This window comes from Kogia breviceps, chromosome 6 (genome assembly GCF_026419965.1).
Source record: "Kogia breviceps isolate mKogBre1 chromosome 6, mKogBre1 haplotype 1, whole genome shotgun sequence".
NCBI classification, from domain to species: Eukaryota; Metazoa; Chordata; class Mammalia; order Artiodactyla; family Physeteridae; genus Kogia; species Kogia breviceps.
The window spans coordinates 120,191,629-120,209,810 of record NC_081315.1 but is presented as its reverse complement, the minus strand read 5'-3'; the positions used below and the strand labels follow the sequence as shown (position 1 = coordinate 120,209,810).

At 49.2% G+C, this 18,182-nt stretch overlaps 1 protein-coding gene and 1 long non-coding RNA gene across 2 annotated transcripts in view; one reads left to right on the top strand and one right to left on the bottom strand.

Annotated features, from left to right (window-relative positions):
* The window catches only part of LOC136794400 (uncharacterized), a 42,890-nt gene extending 33,722 nt beyond the window's left edge, over nucleotides 1–9,168 (bottom strand). The window contains exon 1 of the long non-coding RNA XR_010841132.1: nucleotides 8,932–9,168. This is a non-coding gene — a long non-coding RNA (uncharacterized lncRNA). The remainder of the gene's footprint in view (nucleotides 1–8,931) is intronic.
* NEUROG2 (neurogenin 2) lies at nucleotides 8,620–9,980 on the top strand. Its single transcript, XM_059066660.2, has 2 exons — nucleotides 8,620–8,690; nucleotides 9,068–9,980. Exon 2 carries the CDS (start codon nucleotides 9,069–9,071, stop codon nucleotides 9,885–9,887), a length of 819 nt encoding a protein of 272 aa, XP_058922643.1. The 5' UTR covers nucleotides 8,620–8,690; nucleotide 9,068; the 3' UTR covers nucleotides 9,888–9,980.
* Nucleotides 9,981–18,182: the final 8,202 nt, after the last annotated feature.

The window sequence follows — 18,182 nt, the reverse complement described above, 5'->3', positions numbered from 1 at the left end:
TGGCATTATTATATTTATTATTAGTTAGTCTCTACTGTTGGTAAATGTGGACAGCATAAAAGATTCACAGGTAAAGTGCTAAAATAACACATCCTTAAGTTGCCTTTGACACTTGGGAAAGCACAATTTGCCTGACAAAGTTAAGGACAAGCAAATTTAAGCAAGAAAGAGATGAAGCAGAGCGGAAACCGGAATTCGGGCATCTGGATCCAGGGGATAAGGCCTAAGGCGACTGGCACTTTGAGTCTCTTAGACTCCTCCCCCAACATTTTACACACATGAAATCTAGCTAAAATGAGCATTAAGCACCAATTCGGAAGAGAATAAAAAATACCAGGGGAGCGAAAAGCACTGTGGAGAATGAGTCTGGAAGTGGCTCTGGATGTGAGGAGAATCACAGATCTGTACTGACATAGTATATACCCGCTAAGTGCATATGAGGTCCTTTTAACAGTCTGGAGTCTAAGTCTTTCCCCCAAACTATTGAGTCTTGGCGTCGCTTTTAGCGGCTGAATAGCTGAACTCCTCAAAACAAAAGTCTTGGGACCGAGGCCCGCTCGTTCTCAAACTTGACAGCCATCAGAACCACTGGAGGAGGTGTCTTATAGGTCGGTTTATTTCGGCTCCGAGGCGCACACCACTGACGCTTTTGAGCCTGAAGGTTACAGGTGGCCGCGTACCTGCGTTCGAAACCCAAGCCGCAGGGGGAGGCCCCAGAGGCGGTCCCGGGAGGGACTGCGAAGCGACGCCCAGCCCAACGCGGTGTCTGCGGCCGGCGGGCCGAGCAGGGGGCTTGTCCGCCGACCCCACCAGAGGGCGCCAGGACCTCGCCGCGCGCCCAGCGGGCCCCGGACCTTAGGCGAGACCTAAAAACGCTCAGGTGCGACAGGGAGGCCGCGTGATCCCGGGCCGCGGCGGGCTGTACGGGCGCCTGCTCCAAACCCATCCGCGCTTCGGTTCCCTCGGCTATCGCCCGAGCGTAAGACCTTGTTTTGTGTTTTGTTTAAAAAGCCTTCTCCGCCCCCGTACTGCTTGAAGGCGTAAATGAGAGAGGGTGGGAGGGGTGAGAGGGGGAAATGGAGAAAAGAGGCGATGGAAGGCTGAATGCCTTCTTTAAATTACTGCTGACACCTCGGTTCCAGGCCCCTACAATCTCAATCAACAATCCATTAGAACTCAACAGGAGTAAAACGAAATCCTCGTTTAAGTGTATTTATCCGATCTCCTTTCTCTCTTTCAAATGCTAAATCCATTTCAGCATATGCCCCCTTCTTTCTCTCGCCTTTCTCTCAACACTGGCAGCCCATACCACTCTTGTAAATATGAAAGATGCTAATCATATGACATATCACGTCTCCGTCGGAGCCGGAATAAAGCCTTCAGATTTGGGATCATTGCCTCCAGACAACAGCTTCATCAGCCGGAAAGTTGGTTTTTTTCTCCTTTCCTTCAACTCTCAATCCCTTCTTTGTCTGGAGTAAAATGCAGCCGACTCGAGCCACCCAGGCCATATGGTTCACTCTGTATTTTCTTAGTTGAATTCTGAATTGTTTCTGTGACTTGCGAAGTTTTTTTGGAAGTGCGTATAAAGACATAGAAGAGCTACTTGTGCAAGGAGAGCTGCTGGGCGCGCCGCGGCCGCCCCCTCCCGGCCTGGAGCCCCGGAGGCTCCGCGGAGTGTAACACCGGCGACTGTGTTGCCGCGCGGACCAGACCAACGACCAGCAGGCCGGACGAACGACCAGCAGGCCGCAGCTGCCCGGTTCGCTCGCGGTGTGTACTCCGCGCCTCGCACTGCGCCCGGCACACAGCAGGCGCTTGCAGAAATATACGGGGGAAATGAAAAAGTGAATAAATCAGCTACGCGGGTTGACCCCAGTGGTTTGTGTCCTAAAGTATCCTTTTGGATCCGTGAAGAGAAAAGGTAGTCTCGCCTCTCCCGACACACGGTTTTCTGGCATGTAACTTTCTAATTTTTTTGTCTACTTATTTGAATGTAAGCTCTATGGGGGTGGGAATGGTGTCCGCCTTGTGCATGGCATTGTTCCCAGGGGTTGGTACAGTGCTTGGCACACAATGGGTGCTCATTAAGTACATTTTGAAGGTAAAAGGGAGAGATGATTGAATGAATGCGCTAACGTAGAAAGATGATATCCTATTTCCCAAAGGAACAGATTTAAGAACTTTCTCTGCTAAAGATTCGAACTTATTTACCCCACCTCACCCTTTTAATTTATATCAACAAACAATAATTTTCAGAAGAGAATTCTGGGAGGTTATGTTTTGGGGAGGTTATGATTTTTCTTAGTGGGGAGAGGAGAGGGAAAATCGGCTTTCAGATCTTTATCCATTGCTTTGAATAAGTTTTGTGTTTTCCAGGTTCGGGACTGTCCGTGCAAGGGAGCAGGCTGCCAAATTTCCTTTCTCTCTAACTCCTTACACAAACCCCAAAGAGTTCTTTCACCAAATCATTAAATTCTACAGAGGTGGTCAAGCTCGCACTGCTTTTCATGAAACGGAGAAAGAAAAGGGTCCTTGAAGTTTAGAAGATGCCCAAGGAAAACTCCTTGAATGACATCAAAAGAATAAGTTTCCATAGCTGTTGAAGCACGAGGGCCGTGTATCCGCACAAAGAGGGACCGGGGCACCCGGACGGGCCCACCGCTCTGTCCCAGGACAATTGGGTCACTGAAATAGGGAATTAATTACCATTGGAGAGTGGGCAGCCATTCACCACTGGCTGAGTTTTATTAAACGCCAATATAAATAACAAAACAACTCTTGTGGCTGCACTATTCCTACACGCCAAAGGAAGGATTATGCTGGGGATTAACATCTTAAAGTCTATGAGACTTTCTGACTCAAGGCTCGGAGCTGGTAATCGTGTTTGTCTCCTGGTTCAGCGATTAGTGCTCTCTTTCTTGCACTTTCCCCTGGATAGCCAATGTCCCTTTTTGCAGGCACAGAGGGGTGGGGGTGGGGGCTTCTCTCCCTAGCGGGCCCCCAGCCCCCCATTCACGCGCCGGCTGTTCTTTTCCCCTTACCTGAGGAAAACAATCAGAAAGCTGGCGGAGATTGGCAAAATCGCCTACAGTGATTTCTTTCCTTCGTGGGAAAGAAGAGGGGCGCTTGGGCAGCGGGTCGCGTAAGGAGCGAAGAGAGGCCTGCCGGGCGCTGCCTTTCCGGAGCGGGTGGGGAGAGGGTAGAGTCGACGCAGAAGGAAGGGAGCCTTTCGGCACCTGCCGGGCGGATTTCGCCGCCATCAAGACGACCTGTGTGTCAAGCTGGATTTCCTGAATGTTTGACTTGAGGCACCAAAGCACGTTATGCGGGATTAGGGCAAGGGTCTCGGAATGGGGGTGCAGGGGGAGGGGTTACGATCTTCTCTGCCTCTCTTCTCCTCTTGTAGATTCTCCCGCCTCTCCCCAAACACGGGAGGGGGAGGGGCTGGCACGCTGAAATGACAGCGCAGCATCCTAGCTCGGACCTGTGCAGGACTAGATTGACAAATCCTCCCCGACAGGATCCGAGGGAAAATCGAGGATGAGACTGAGAAATCCGCACAGGGGTCCAGTAAGAAGGTGGGGCGTGAGTTTACATTGTTATTGCTCTCGGCTTCCTTGGCTCCCCAGAAGGGGACTGCCGAAAATACTGAGCTTACTCTGGCTCCCAAGCACTCACCATCGCCGGTAATGAACTCTGACAGGGTGAGGAGTCCTCTGCTGGGATGTGTGGGGGGGTGGGGGGAGCTGATCTTTCCCACTCGGGCCTCCTCGGCGCTGGAAACTGTGTTTCTAGTCCGCGGCGAAGAACCAAAGCTCTTCAGGACTGGCTAACTTTTTCTCTCCCTCTTTCCGCCTTTCTGAGAGCTCACCAGGCAGATTAGGATTTAGGCTACAAAGCCACCCTTGGCAGATACGTCATCCCGTCCTTTTAGCAGAGCAGAGACCCTCCCTTCCCCTGCAGGCAGGGCGGTTTACTGTGAATTGGGGGACGGGTTTGCTGGGCGGGCAAACTTTCGCTCCTGCAGCGCTCTGGGAAAGGAGCCCTTCTGTGCCGCCGCCCTCGCCCCATTCACCTGCAACAGCGAGAGTATGGCGTGGGGGGCACTTGTCCTCTCTGGTCACTTTTGAGGTCGAAGTGTGGAGGGGATGTAGCCTGTGGCTCCACAGCAACACCTACCCTAAACTTTGGGGCTTTTGGGTCGTCTCAAAGTTCAAACTTCTTAAAAACAACAAAGGCTTTCTAAAGGTCTCCACCCCCTTCCCCCCTCCCCTTACGTCACTTTTCTCTCCCTACACGCACTCTGGCCCCCTTTCTTTTTAAGGCTTGGGGATGAGTTTAAATCATTGGGCTCCCATTTCTTGATAACTGCCTGCTTTGAGCTTTTGTTCCCTTAAAGTAGGACTGCACACTGAAAGAGGGGCTGAAGATGAACAGCTTGACCCTTTAGGACAGTTCACGCAATGGACAGGAGCAGCTCTCGGTCACCAAACTCCCTGACGCTATTCACGCGCTCCCCTTCCCCTTCGCATAACATTTCAGCCTTGTTTCATCTGGACAATCTTTTAGACCACACAAGTGCCTCTTGAATTTATTTAAGTTAAAAGAGTGTAAGAAGAGTCCAGCTAAGGATATTTGGCGTTGCTCACGTCTTTGCAAATCTGAGTACAAATCGAAATTGCTTTCTTTCAGCCAAACCGAGCAAAATGCTGAACATATAAAATTTTGCAACTGAGTGTGAACGGCTGATTTCTGGATTGCGCTAGCAAGTTAATTGTTCTTGGCGTTCTTTTAAAAAGCAATACTCTTCATGATGGGGAATATTTCCAGAAATATTATCAAGAGTGATGTTTCTCTTGAAGGCTACAATGGAAACACACAACCAAAATTCTTCAAATTCCATTATAATATAGAGGGTGACTTTTTTGTTAAACGCCTGTACTTTTGCACAGTGATCTAACACACACCACTGCATATACCCAAAGAAGCCCTTATTTTAAAGTTATATAAACTCCCTGATATCTTTCGATTTACATAGATTAGAGACTGCTTTATGTCATGTGAATACGTACACAATATAGTAGTTTCTTGGCATACTTTTTCTTTTTGAAAATAATTTCCTTGCCTGGAAATTTCCAGAATCAGAAATGTGCAATTCATCCTAATAATATTTTACTGTTACTACATATCTGCACAGGATACACTTAAATATGCACTATTAACATCTTACAGAGACTAGAGAAAGTTTGGATTTTGACAAAGAAAAGCATTCACCGTTTCAGCGCATCATAAAAACATAAAGTCTTGGGAGAACATAAAATCTAGTGGGTCAGATACCCCAATACTGTTAAAAATCAACTAAAGAAATCCATTGTGGGGCTGCCCTGGTGGTCCAGTGGTTAAGAATCTGCCTTCCAATGGGGAGGACACAGGTTCGATCCCTGGTCGGGGAACTAGGATCCCACATGCCGCGGAGCAACCAAGCCCGAGCGCTCTGGAGCCTGCGCGCCACAACTAGAGAGAAGCCCTCGCACCACAACGAAGAGCCCAGGTGCCACAGCTAAGACCCGATGCAGCCAAATAAATTAATTAATTAAGAACAAAAAGAAATCCATTGTGTTTTTCACTAGCCCTAACCATTAGAACCAGCTTGATCTCAGTGTTTGTTTGGAGTTATAAAAAGCTAATCAGGTCTTCCTGTAAACCTCCACTTAACTGGATTCTGATTCTGTTCTTCCCCCCAATATATTTGATCATAAAATCAACCCAGTACTTCCTAGCTAAACCAAAAATTTAAGACCTGTCCAAAGAAGCATGTTTCTATGCTAAAGTAAACTTTCTTTTGTTTCTATTACATTAACCTATTGGTTTGTCTTTCTTTGCAGGCAACTCCTTCCATGAGACGTAGATATCTAAAGGTTGACACTCCATAATATCTCCCATCATTCCAGTATTTGTTTTTAGCAGTCTGATCATTTCCTCAGAACCTAGCTTTCTCATCCTCTGTTTCTTTTAAAATTAACACAAAAATCCTGCATCCACTCCCATGTGTCCCTTCAATTTTTTACCTTGGCTAGCCAAGACATTAGAGGGTTTTCTTTTAGAGGGGCTGTAAAGAGTATTTACTTGTTTGGTATCAGTGATCATCACCTATAAAATAATGCTAATGTGTGCATGCAACCATGGTAAGCACTTCTGCTATCTTTCACTACTGACACATCTTTTGCTTGGTCAAACTCTTTTATGAAGTTCTTATTCTGCAGGTTCATGATAGAGACCCAAAGAAGTGTGAGAGAGGCAAATGCTGTATTCTGGAGACACTGAACATTTCTCTTCTTTTTTAGTATCTGCATTTCTGCCTTATGAAATTAATCTGTTCTAAAAGGATTGAGGAGGGAACTGGGGAAATAATTCTTTTAAATTTAGGGAGTTTGTTTTTAAAGTGGAGGAGACGCAAAGCACAAATATCAACCAGCAAGGTGAAAATCGTGGAAGTTTTCAAATAAATTCAGGACAGAAGGAAGTCTTGAGGTTGGGTAGCCGCAGCAGATAACAGTCTCTTTCATGGGATTCTAATTTTCATTTTCTTTACTTTGTGCCTTCCAGGCCGGCTAATGATCTCCCTGCAGAAAACATTAAACAAACTGAAACCACTCTAAAACACTTCCATCATCCCCTTCTCTGAAATACAACTTGTTTCCAATTCCTACAGTTCGAATGAGACCGAGACCACAGACAATATCCTTTTTCTCCGGCCACTTTTCAAATCCTAACATTCCAACTGTGCTTTGCTGAAACTTAAATCTGCAAAAGGGACTCCTCTCCAATCTACTGGAGTCCAGATCCATCCCCGCTACTCATGCACCGTCTAACACTCGGCCCAGCACACACTTCGGGGGGCTCTGGTTTTAAGAAGTCAGCCACTTCGACAAGAGGGTGGGCGTGAGCGCGAGGGGGAGGAGGAGGAGGACGCAGGGAGGGCTGTTGAGCAATTCAGAACAAGTTCCCTTCGAGGTCCAGTAGCCCTCCAGCTCTTCTTTTCCTATTGAAAAGCCGGGAGAATCGGGAGGACGGGCCCCATGTCCCTACAACGCCCCCCAGCGCGGAGCAGAGGTCATGGAGATGTCAACGCAGCCCATTCGCTCGAGGGAGCTGCAAGTCCGCCGCTCTTCCCCCTGGCCCCCACGCAGGAAGCCTCTTTGCTGTCCCGCCCCACCATAAACTGGGGTTAACCCTAACGCCCCCCACCCCCAACAGACCAAAAACCTATATCCGTGCTCGGAGCCTCAGTGCAGTGTGTCACACGTAAAATGAGGAGGTCCCTTTTCGTTCTCATATGTGAGTGCTTTTATTCTCACATCCCCTAAAAGCCTATCAGCTGCTCCCCTACTCTATCTGCCCTGGCAGGAGACGCCCCTATGAATCCTCCAATCTCCTCTCTCTTCATCCTCCCACGTCAGTCCTTCTGGAACCTAAACACGCTTGCCCACCAAGTGCCCACAGCTCGTCATCCAAATCCCATTCCTCCTTTAACCAAATGAAAGCGTTTTTAAATAGTTTACTATTTGATACAGCTCCTAAGAAGCTTTGCCAAGAGACGTCCGGCAGCACCAAAGGGCTAACTGCTTTCCCCGGGATTCTGACCCCCATTAACTAATTCCTCGGATCCCGACGTCCGGGAGCTAGGAGGCCGGGCAGCGCCCGGTGCGGTGTGCGCGCGCGCGCGCGCGCGTCGGGGCGGGGGTGGGGTGCAGCCGCAAGGTCCCCGGGCGGGGGCGGTCGCCTTGGTCTCCCCACCGGCCCCCGGCGCCCCGGCCCCTAATGAGCCGCTGAAAGGGAGCGGGCTCCGGTGCGCGTGGCTCGCAGGCCTCCCGGAGTCCCGGGCGCCCTGATTGGCCAGCTGCGCCTCGCGACCTCCATTCATTAATAAATTAGCGGCACGCTCCAGCCGAGCGCGAGCCACCAATCACAATGGGCAGCGGCGGCGACAACAGCCGCAGCTTGAGCCGGTGCAGCCGCCACCGCTTCAGCACTCCGACCGCAGCCTCGAGCTCCAGCAGGAGCTTTAGAACCATTTTATGCTGATTAGATAAAGGGGGAGAAGGGGGGGGTGCGATGGGAGGAGGAGGATGGATGGCAGGGCCAGGGGAGGGGGGAAGTGGGTGAAGAAAGAGAAAGAAATGAATGATGATAATGCAATGAAAAGAGTAAGCCGGGGAGGGAAAAGCGGGGGAGAAGGGGGGCCGGCACAGGGGGAGGAGGCGGCGGCGGCCACGGAGGGGGGAGATGGGGGCCCCGGGGGCAGATCTGATTGTTTTCTTGGTGGTATATAAGGGGTTTTAAGGAGGGTCGTGTGCCAGACACGCAGCCACTGAACCACAAGCAGCTTCGCTTTAACTGGAGTGCCTGGGAGTCGCGTGCCAGGAGCCGCACGGCCGGGGACTGACTGACAGACAGACACGCACCACCAGCACAACACACGAGACCCGGGCGGGTCGCCGCGGCCGCCGGGGCTCTTGGCAAACTCGCACGACGGAGAGGTCCCCCGCGGAGCCGCGCCGCAGTAGCGCCAGGCCCGCTGCTTCCAAGGCAGCAGAAGGGGCAGCACTGCGCTCCGGGAGGCTCGGAGAATCACAGCACACGCCAAAGCAATAGCGACGCCGAGGCACATTTAGAGAGCGAGCCAAGTAAGTATCCGCGCGGCGGCTTCCAACTTGGAAGGGTGTTTCCCGCACTCCGGCCCACCACGCCCGAACGCCCTCCGCTCGCGCAGAATCTTTGTCACGGGGGCCGCAACCCTTTCCGGGGCGGGAACACAGCCGTCAGGGCGGCCGGTAGAGTTCGGGACTCAGCTGGCTGGCGACGGGGTCCCAACAAGGGGCGCTCCTGAGCTTGGGGAGCACTAGAGGGGTTTCCTCCCCAATGTACCTTCCTCCTTGGCGCCGTTCCGAAGGGGTCTTCTCGCGTGCGCGCAGCAGTACATCCCGGTGACACCATGAACATGCCTCTGCGTCTATACTGACACCTCGTTTGGTTCTTTCTCCCTCTGTGCTCTATTCTCCAGGATGTTCGTCAAGTCTGAGACCTTGGAGCTGAAGGAGGAAGAGGACGTGCTGGTGCTGCTCGGCTCGGCCTCCCCCGCCTCGGCGGCTCTGACTCCCTTATCTTCCAGCGCCGACGAGGAGGAAGAGGAGGAGCTGGGCGCGTCGGGCGGGGCGCGCCGGCAGCGTGGGGCCGGGGCCGGGGCCGGGGCGCGGGCTGGCTCGCCCGGAGGGGCCGAGGGCTGCCGGCCAGCGCGGCTGCTGGGTCTGGTGCACGAGTGCAAGCGGCGCCCCTCCAGGGCGCGGGCCGTTTCTCGCGGCGCCAAGACTGCCGAGACGGTGCAGCGCATCAAGAAGACCCGTAGGTTGAAGGCCAATAACCGCGAGCGCAACCGCATGCACAACCTCAACGCGGCGCTGGACGCGCTGCGTGAGGTGCTCCCCACGTTCCCCGAGGACGCCAAGCTCACCAAGATCGAGACGCTGCGTTTCGCCCATAACTACATATGGGCGCTCACCGAGACACTGCGCCTGGCTGACCACTGCGGGGGCGGCGGCGGCGGCCTGCCGGGGGCGCTCTTCTCCGAGGCCGTCTTGCTGAGCCCCGGAGGCTCTAGTGCCGCCCTGAGCAACAGCGGAGATAGCCCTTCGCCTGCCTCGACGTGGAGCTGCACGAACAGCCCCGCGCCGTCTTCCTCCGCCTCCTCCAACTCCACCTCTCCTTACAGCTGCACTTTATCTCCTGCCAGCCCGGCGGGTTCAGACATGGACTATTGGCAACCCCCACCTCCCGACAAGCACCGCTACGCACCTCACCTGCCCATAGTCAGGGACTGTATCTAGAGCCTCCATCTCTGCTACCTTAGTGGCTACCCTTTCCTGTCCCCGTTCAAGCCCTCCTCCCACCCCTCTCCTGACCCCGCTTTCCATGCCCCAGAAACGATCTCACTACTCAGAGCAGGTGTAGCCGTTATGATTCCTGGGTTGTTTGTTGCCTTCCTTGGCGAAGGGTTTCCTTCATTCAGACGGGCTCTCTAATTTATTGGTGTGATGGAGCTTATTGTCAAAGAGGATGGTAGAGTTTGGGGGGCACTTCTTAAGGCTAAAAAGATGCTGGGAAGAGATGAAGGTGGCATGTCTAAAGAGTTTGCAGAGCTGACTGACGCTCCTCCCCTCTTTCGGTGCAGTTCGTGTGAATCTCCCAGAGGGAATGCAACTGGTTCCTGTGATCTCTTCACCTTGCTTCTATGTAGAGATGTTAATGTCGAGTAGAAAGAAATGTATCTTAGCATCTGAATGATTTTACCGGTAATAATATTATCCACAGATTTGCAATGGCTGGCATCTGCTTTATTCCCAGTGCTGTCTGCGGGCTGTGGGAATTTCACCTGTCAAACCAAACTTTCTCTCTCTGATGTGCACTTTGTTCTGTTTCCCAGATTCGTCACAATGCCTATTGTCCCGCCCTTCTCTTTCCTTTTTCTTCTCCATTTTGCCATCTGTCTCTTATGATTTATAAGGGGGAAAAAGTTGTTTTGTTAGAGGGCCAGGTTAGAAGTCATTGTATAATTTGTAGGCTTTGTAATGATTGAATGCAAGCGTGGAAATTTAGGCTGAACTCTCTATCAAAAGGAGAAATGTGGAGGAAAAGGGAAAAATCAGGAGGGAGGATTGCTTCATGTATTATTTATCTCGACCTTTTAGGGGAGAAGGAACTCCCCTATTCTTTCAAGAGATTAAAAATAAATCAACAGGCTGAAAACCTAAGCAGACACGGAGCATTATCAGGATCAGCCACACACGTGTTTCCTTCTATTTATTATAAAGAAAAATTTCATGAGAAAAGTATGTATTTTTTGTATATTCTACAGAGTTTATTCTAGTATGTATTTACATCTTGGAAGAACAAGAAAGTTGTTCTCGTGATTAAACTATAAATAAAATATCTAATTTTCATAGTTTTTGTGTGTTGTATTACAATTTTTTCCTGCTTATGTGGCTTCCAGAAGAATGAGTTTCATTTTTCTGAAATTCTCCCAATATCAAATTGAGTAGAGTACTTGTAGTTTTTGGTCAATGTCTGTGTAGAAATTTCTCTGACACATAAGGTCTAAGCAATCACAGGAAGCTGAATTATATTCGAGACACTAACACTGATATAAAAGTGTAACTCTCAATACAGACAAAACTTAGTTTTTAAGAAATCAATTTCGGAGCAAACATTAGTAAAAAAAAAAGGGGGGGAGCATTTATGATAATTTTATTTTGATAATTAATAATTATCATTTTAATTAATGATAATTAAGTCATGATAAGTGCCAATGTTCAGAAACCTTGATTTTAAAAAACAGTGAAGTTGAAATTTCTTGGTGGAGTATGTAGAAATTTGATTCTTACACTTCACTTCTTTGAGCTTCAGTTATCATCTGTGAACTAAAGGGATTGGACAGTGATCTCTAAGGGGGCCCCTTCCAGCTCTAACATCTGTGATGCAACTGAGTATTTATAAATTCATTATTGGAAGCTGATTTCATATTAGCCAATCCAATCTTTGTTAAAATAGTTCACACAACTTCTTCAAAGAAAAAGCAAAAATGGTTTCCTAATCTCCAGGGTACATAACTCTGTAACTTGGACCTCAATCTCCAAAGCAGAAATCAATGACCTTTGGCCTTGGGTCAAAGATGACCAAGTGAAGGTTGACCACATTCTAGGTTTAAGCCCCTTAGGGAAGGGTGTCCAGGACGACACAAGCTAAAAAAAAGATCATGTCAGTAAAGAAATGTTGGTTGTTCACTGTCTCCCCCACCCTCATGAACTTCATATCTGCTTCTGGTTTGAGCCAAATCCTCCACTCCATAAAGCAGTGATAACTCTCCTGAGATGTCTATCTGAAACTGCTCTTCGTCTCCATCCATATGGAAAATATTGTTTAATATCTCAATAACTCCATTTTTAACAAAAGGAAGAACCCACCCAGGGTTTGTCTGGCTTTCATCTCTGGATGTAAGGGAGACCTGTTGGAAAACCCCTTCTAATTTAAAGATTGTATTATTATTAGCCACTCGATTATCTGCTATGAGAAAGTGATTTTTCTCATACATTCACCTTTATGTTTCTAGTGTTTAAAAAGCCAAGCCAGGGCTTCCCTGGTGGCGCAGTGGTTGAGAATTCGCCTGCCGATGCAGGGGACACGGGTTCGTGCCCCGGTCTGGGAAGATCCCACATGCCGCGGAGCGGCTGGGCCCATGAACCATGCAACGGGAAAGGCCCGCATACCACCAAAAAAAAAAAAAGCCAAGCCAGCAAGCAAAGCAATCGTAGTATGAGAGTTTTAAAAATCACGGTTTTAATGCCAAATAACTGTTAGTTTAGTGATGATGATGCTTTTATGGTGATTATAGGCTTCTTTTGGAAACCTGCCAAGGACACAGGTTCAAGACACAAGTCTGGGGAGGTAAATCTTCAGGTGCAGGTACTCAGGAAACCTCATTTGGTGAGTGGGAACCTATAAGCAGGTGGTGACCCTAACAGCTTATTTGGAGAAGCACAGATGGGGGGAGGGTTCAATCGTCATAGCTTTGAGTAATGGGTAATACACCTAATGACTTAACCTGCGACCTAGTTGAATCCAACTCTGCACAGTTTCTCCAGGACCAGAGACCCGTTCAGCAAGGGCTTGCAGGTCCCCTTACACACCAGTATCACGTCATATACGGCAGGAATTCCGTCTCCCATCTGTGATCTACGCTGGGGCTTTTCCTCCGCTATCTACAGCAGACCTTATTTTACACTAAATAGGTGCAATTATTTTTTAGGGCGTCTAATCACTTCTAGCCGTTAAGAACGATGTTCTTTCTGCCTCACTTCGCGCTGGGAGTTCTCCTTCCCACCCACTGCAAACTCCGCAGCCTGTGGGTTGAGGCCCAGTCGTCCTCTCCCGTCCCCTGTAGGGATGAGAGTTACTGGTCGAAGCTTCAGCAGTAGGGAATGTAGTCGCTCTTTCATTTTACCCATTCGCCTCCCGCCCGGTGACCAGCTTGGTCTGTCTGCACCAAGCAGGTTCGTGGGCCGCTGAGCCAAACCATTCTATTTCTGGAGCTCTCTGCTGAGAGCCGTTTCAAGCAAGGCCACGAAGATGTTGTTCTGATGACAGTCCCACACCGCAGAAGTTGCCAGATCTTTCCAGCACCAGGGGCGCGGTGGCGTGTTTACCTAAGCGCGGAGAGGTGCGAGGGTAGGTCCTGGCCCGGGTGGATCTCTGCTTCGGCGCCGCCAGGCCCTGGGCATTGATTGTATTTACTTGTTCTGACATGCCCAGGTCTTAGGGCTGAGTTTCCTTCACCAGATCTAAGACAAATCCATCTGAGGGCGAACAAGGAGAAAACGGAGAAGCGGAGAGGTGGGCCGCCAGGCGAGGCGGGGACGAGAGGAGTACTGGGGCTCCCGGAGCCCCCCAGCACCTGGGCAGCCGCCGGGTAGGCTCCCTCCCGGGCAGAGCCCTGCGGGCCCGGAGGAGGCGCGGGCTTCGGAAGGCCCCGGGCGGCCTTGACCGGGAGGGAAGGAAGGTCCTGTTACCCGCGGAGCGCATCTAGGCCCAGGGCCCGCTTCTGCGGCGCCCACCCTCCAGCCCGGGTCGCCTGGGCGCCCGGCTGCGGCAGGGCCGAGTCCGAGGCAGAGGCAGGGAGTTGCGAGCCGCCGCCGCCCGCCGCGTGCACCCCCTGCATCGCACAGCCTTGGGCTGGTTGTGACTTCTGGGCCTCGACACCTGGAACCCGTTAAGAGCGCCTCCTCTTCACGCCCGGCCTCGGTCTTTCCCCCCACCCCCAGGCTCTAGGGTCCCAGGCGAGCTTTGAATGTATTAATTAAATAAAGCAGGCAGCCCTTGAATCGCGCCAACGCAGGGCGCTCTCGGGAGCGTGAAAGTCCTGGCCTCCGAATCCGCAAAAGAAAAATGTGTGAAAAGAGAATTAGTGAAATTAGGTTAGACCAATAAAACGTGAGGGCTCCAGCAACCCCCCCCCCCTTCCCGTTCCCCCAGCCTGGGGCTAGAAGGGCTATCTGGTCTGATCTATTGTTTCCCGCCCTGGCAGGGGGTTCATTGTTTGATAAATAATTCCCCCTCCATTTTATTCTTTAAAAAAAAAAATGGGTATTTGCATAATCACTGCTTTGATGTGGCCAGAAATCGGAGGCTTGGTCTCCCCAAGTCTGCTATTGGTAGAGACGCAACAAAGCTCGATCCAGATCTTTCACTTCGCTGACAGCGTGTGGGGTAGATTGTCAGAAACGGCTGCGTTAAGCTCCTGCCTCCTTTTAAAAAAAAGGATCCACTTTAATGATTAAACCTAAGGAATGTCCCCAAAGGGGGAAGGCGGTGAAGGACGAGAGTTCTCAGCCCCCTCCACCTCCCTCTGTGCTCCAGGGTTCATTGTTCTCGGCAGTCTCTTTTCCAAAGCCCTTGCGGGCGTGCGCCTCGCTTGGGGCCTCCCCACGTGGCTCGCAGTGGGCACCCGCCGGGGTCCGCCGGGGCCGAGGTCTGCAGGAGCGGTCCTCCTCGCCCCCCACCCGTTCTTCCTTTCCCAGTTTGGTTTACCCAGCCTGGGTGGGGTTCGTCTTAAGGAGGACGCCGAAGGGCGCTGCTCTTTGGTCCCCGAGTGGAAACGAGGCGGGTGGGGAGGGCCCCTGGGGAGGCAAGATGGGGGCAGTTTCAGATGGTCCCCGGCAGGAGAGAGGAGCAAAGAAATTCAGTCATCCGGAAAGCGGGTCGAGAAAGCCAGTGTGGCCGGAGCTATTATATCCCTGCAAGGTGGCGGGAGTCGGAAGATGGAGTGGGAAAGAGTCCTGATGGTGTGTGCGCTACAATAAATGACCTTTTTTTTGGTTTTGTTTTTCTTTCCTCTCGGTGCCGGGGTCGCAGGAGGAGGTTAGGCGGCGGGAGTTCTCTGCTTTCATCTCTGCTTTCTCTCTCACCCTGCTTCTCCAGACCCTCAAGCGCGAAGCGGGAAAAGTCAACTTGGATTATTGACTAGGAACGCTACGTGAGAGGTTGGGGCTTCCTGAGCAACCGGACAGCCGCCAGCTCTGCGCTCCAGCCTGGGTAGGTCTCACCTGTGGGAGAAACGCTCAGCCTCCTCGGGCGCTAAGCCCAGGATTCCGGGAAGGCGGGGGCGGGGAGACGCAGGCGGGAACCAAGGGGGATCCGCGAAGCACCTGCGCGACCGGGGTCCCATTGCTCTCCCGAGCCCCCACATCTCACCAAGCTGGACCCCGGGCCATTCTTCAAGTGTCCCACCAGCTTTTGGACTCAGAGCTTCAACAGTTGTTTAGCTCATTGTAAATTCTCTTTTTACTTATCTTTCCTTTTTACTTTTCAAGGCTGTAATTGTATAAGCAATTGTTTTCCTTCATATCAAGTGTCTCACAAAAGTCATACTTCTTACGAAATAGAAGGACTTGGGATTCAAGATTTTTCCCAATGGAAGCATACTTTTAATTTTGTTTGACTTGGACAATAGCCCTGTAGAGTCATGTTACCTGGTAGACACTGCAGGGTGTACTGAATTCCAGAGATGTAAGAAATCAAGAGGCAAAAAGTTAGTTATTTCAAAGGACACATCTCCCAGAGAGGCTGTTTGGACTGTAGCTGGTCTTTCAAAGATTCAAAAACAGGTGTATATCTTCTCTGATCTCGTTGAATTGTAAAACAGACTGTGCCACCAGTATTTTTCTTCATTCATCCTTCCCTTCTAACGATTCCATTACCACCTTCTCCTTGATTCTCTTCACTCCAGGACCTGGAGGCATACCTGGAGACACTAAACAACGAAGCAAAGAACCAAAAATCTTTCACCCATCTTATTTGATCTAGAAACAATTAAGTAAAAGTGCTGAAGTCCATGTTATATGGGAGCAGGAACCTTCAAAATAAGCAAAGAAAGCTGGGGGCTGGTTTCCAGGGTAGCAGCTTGCAATAAAGCCTAATTCCTTGTGACAAAGAGGTCATCTTCCTTTTCACATGTGTTTATGATCCCTTTGTGCATTGTATTTTGGCATAAAAGCTTCTATGCTCCGTCAGGCCTCCACAGGCAGCTCTATGACTCTCAAGGGGGTTTATTGCCTCTTTGGTATAAGAATAGCAGAAAGAAGCCAAACTAGTGCCACTGTGACAAAAGACAACCCCACGGGCTTGCCATCGCTTTCTTTCTGTAACATAAATTTTGCTACGCATTGAAATAATTTAAAAATGAGAGATTCTGGGATAACTTTAATTTGATTTTGTGGTTTTTCTTCATATCTTTCACATATATTGAAACACTACATGCAAACGTACAAGAAGATTGATTCATTGTGAGGATATGATCAATTTATTTTTTTGCCTTACTTTCCAGATAATTTTGGAAAAGAAACCACATGAGGTAAAACCTTTGAAACTGTACAAAGTCTAACCATAAACTTCAGATAACTATTGTATTAACGCATTAATACTTTTCATTTCACAGTGCCTAGAACATGATCAAAATTGTTTCTTTTTTCCTGAATCAAACCTATCTGAACTAATAGCTTCCTTAACTCAAAATTGCCGTGGCAGCAGCTTGAAATAGACAAAGAAGAAAACATGAGTTTGCTGGTGGAGCACTAAAGCAACTCAAAAGTTTTGAGTTCAAATCCAGTGTTTCTCTTGAATTAGAAGGAAATGATTTCACTATATCTGCACGACATGGGCACTGCACAGGCAAGCCTTGCCAATAGAGCTCTTGATGGCTTTGCAAAAGAAGTTCCTGTCATTTTCAGTAGATCTAGGAGAGTCTATATGACATCTTTAGTCTGGGAAGAATCAGAAAGAGTGTAGTGAAAACTGACTTTTATTTTTCTGTGAGCAAATAATTTCAAAGGGGTTTCAGTTCTATTTGAGTAAAACTGTTCTGGAATCTTAAGACCATTCTGCTCTCCTACATTGGGGAGACTTGTCTAGACTTCTAGTTTTTTTAAGAGCAAAATGGTTCTAAACTACATAAGATGAAACTGAACTGATGAAGGCACTGGCCAGAGTCCTTCCCTCACCTTCACATTACTCTGAATCTCTCAGATACTCATGTCTTCGATAATAACAACATGTATAAGATGGTAATGGTGATAACACATTACAAAGCAGGCTGGAGCAAATCCCTATGGAGGCAACTACTGGTCATAGCTCTCCAGATAATTGCTAGTCCTATCTCTTTCCACCAAAATGACACCAAAGTTCAATGGTTCCCTTTTCCTACCCCAGCAGAACAAGTGATGTTACAAGATCTTTTGTAAGGGACTAAAAGAAGAGTATTCATAAATGTTAGGCTTCTCAACTTTTTGGTATTCATGACACACTTTAGAATTTTGATAGCATATTTGAAGGGATTGGGAGTCTCCAAATAACAGTAAACAAGGTAGCTATGATTACACCACACAGTATCTTCACTGTCTCACAGAATCTGTAACAGTCACAACCGTCAGCCACTGACCATCATTGTATCACTGTTTGAGTATTACTATTTCTTGTCCTGATAGCGCCTCCCATATACACTGGGCAATATTCCTGCATGTTTCAGGAAACAGAATTTCATTGGTACTATCTTTATCCTACTCTGAAACTCTTATTCAAAGCCTGTGACTTCATTTCATTCCATCTGGACAAAATCCTGCTGCTGGATACTGTGGAGGACATTTCTAGTCTCCATGAATATCTGATGTCCTAACCCTATTGGGCATATGCTCAGGCCCCTTACAGGAGGGTGAGGCTCCATCTCTGGTCTCTCTCTTCCTCTTCTCTTGAGAGCGTGAGGCCAACATGTCGAAGCTCGTTGGGCTTCTGAGTGATCAGATAAAGAGTGGTGGTTCTTGTGAGTCACCTCAACTCACAGTGGATGTTACGTGAGGAAGAAAAAAAACGTGTGAGTTGAAAGCCAGGAAGACTTGAAGGTTGTTGCTGCATCATAAAAACCCACTTTGATTAATATAGAAGTATATTCATTTGAAGACTATATAACTTATTTGTAGCAAAAAAAAAGTCTGTAAAACTTGGTGGCTCATCTCTGAATAGTTTGAAGATTCTGTTATAAAAGACAATTTTATTTTTATTTTTGGCCATGCAAGAAAGCT

Excerpts from the sequence above, each read along its gene's own strand:
- NEUROG2 (XM_059066660.2), top strand. The coding sequence starts at position 9,069 with ATGTTCGTCAAGTCTGAGACCTTGGAGCTGAAGGAGGAAGAGGACGTG.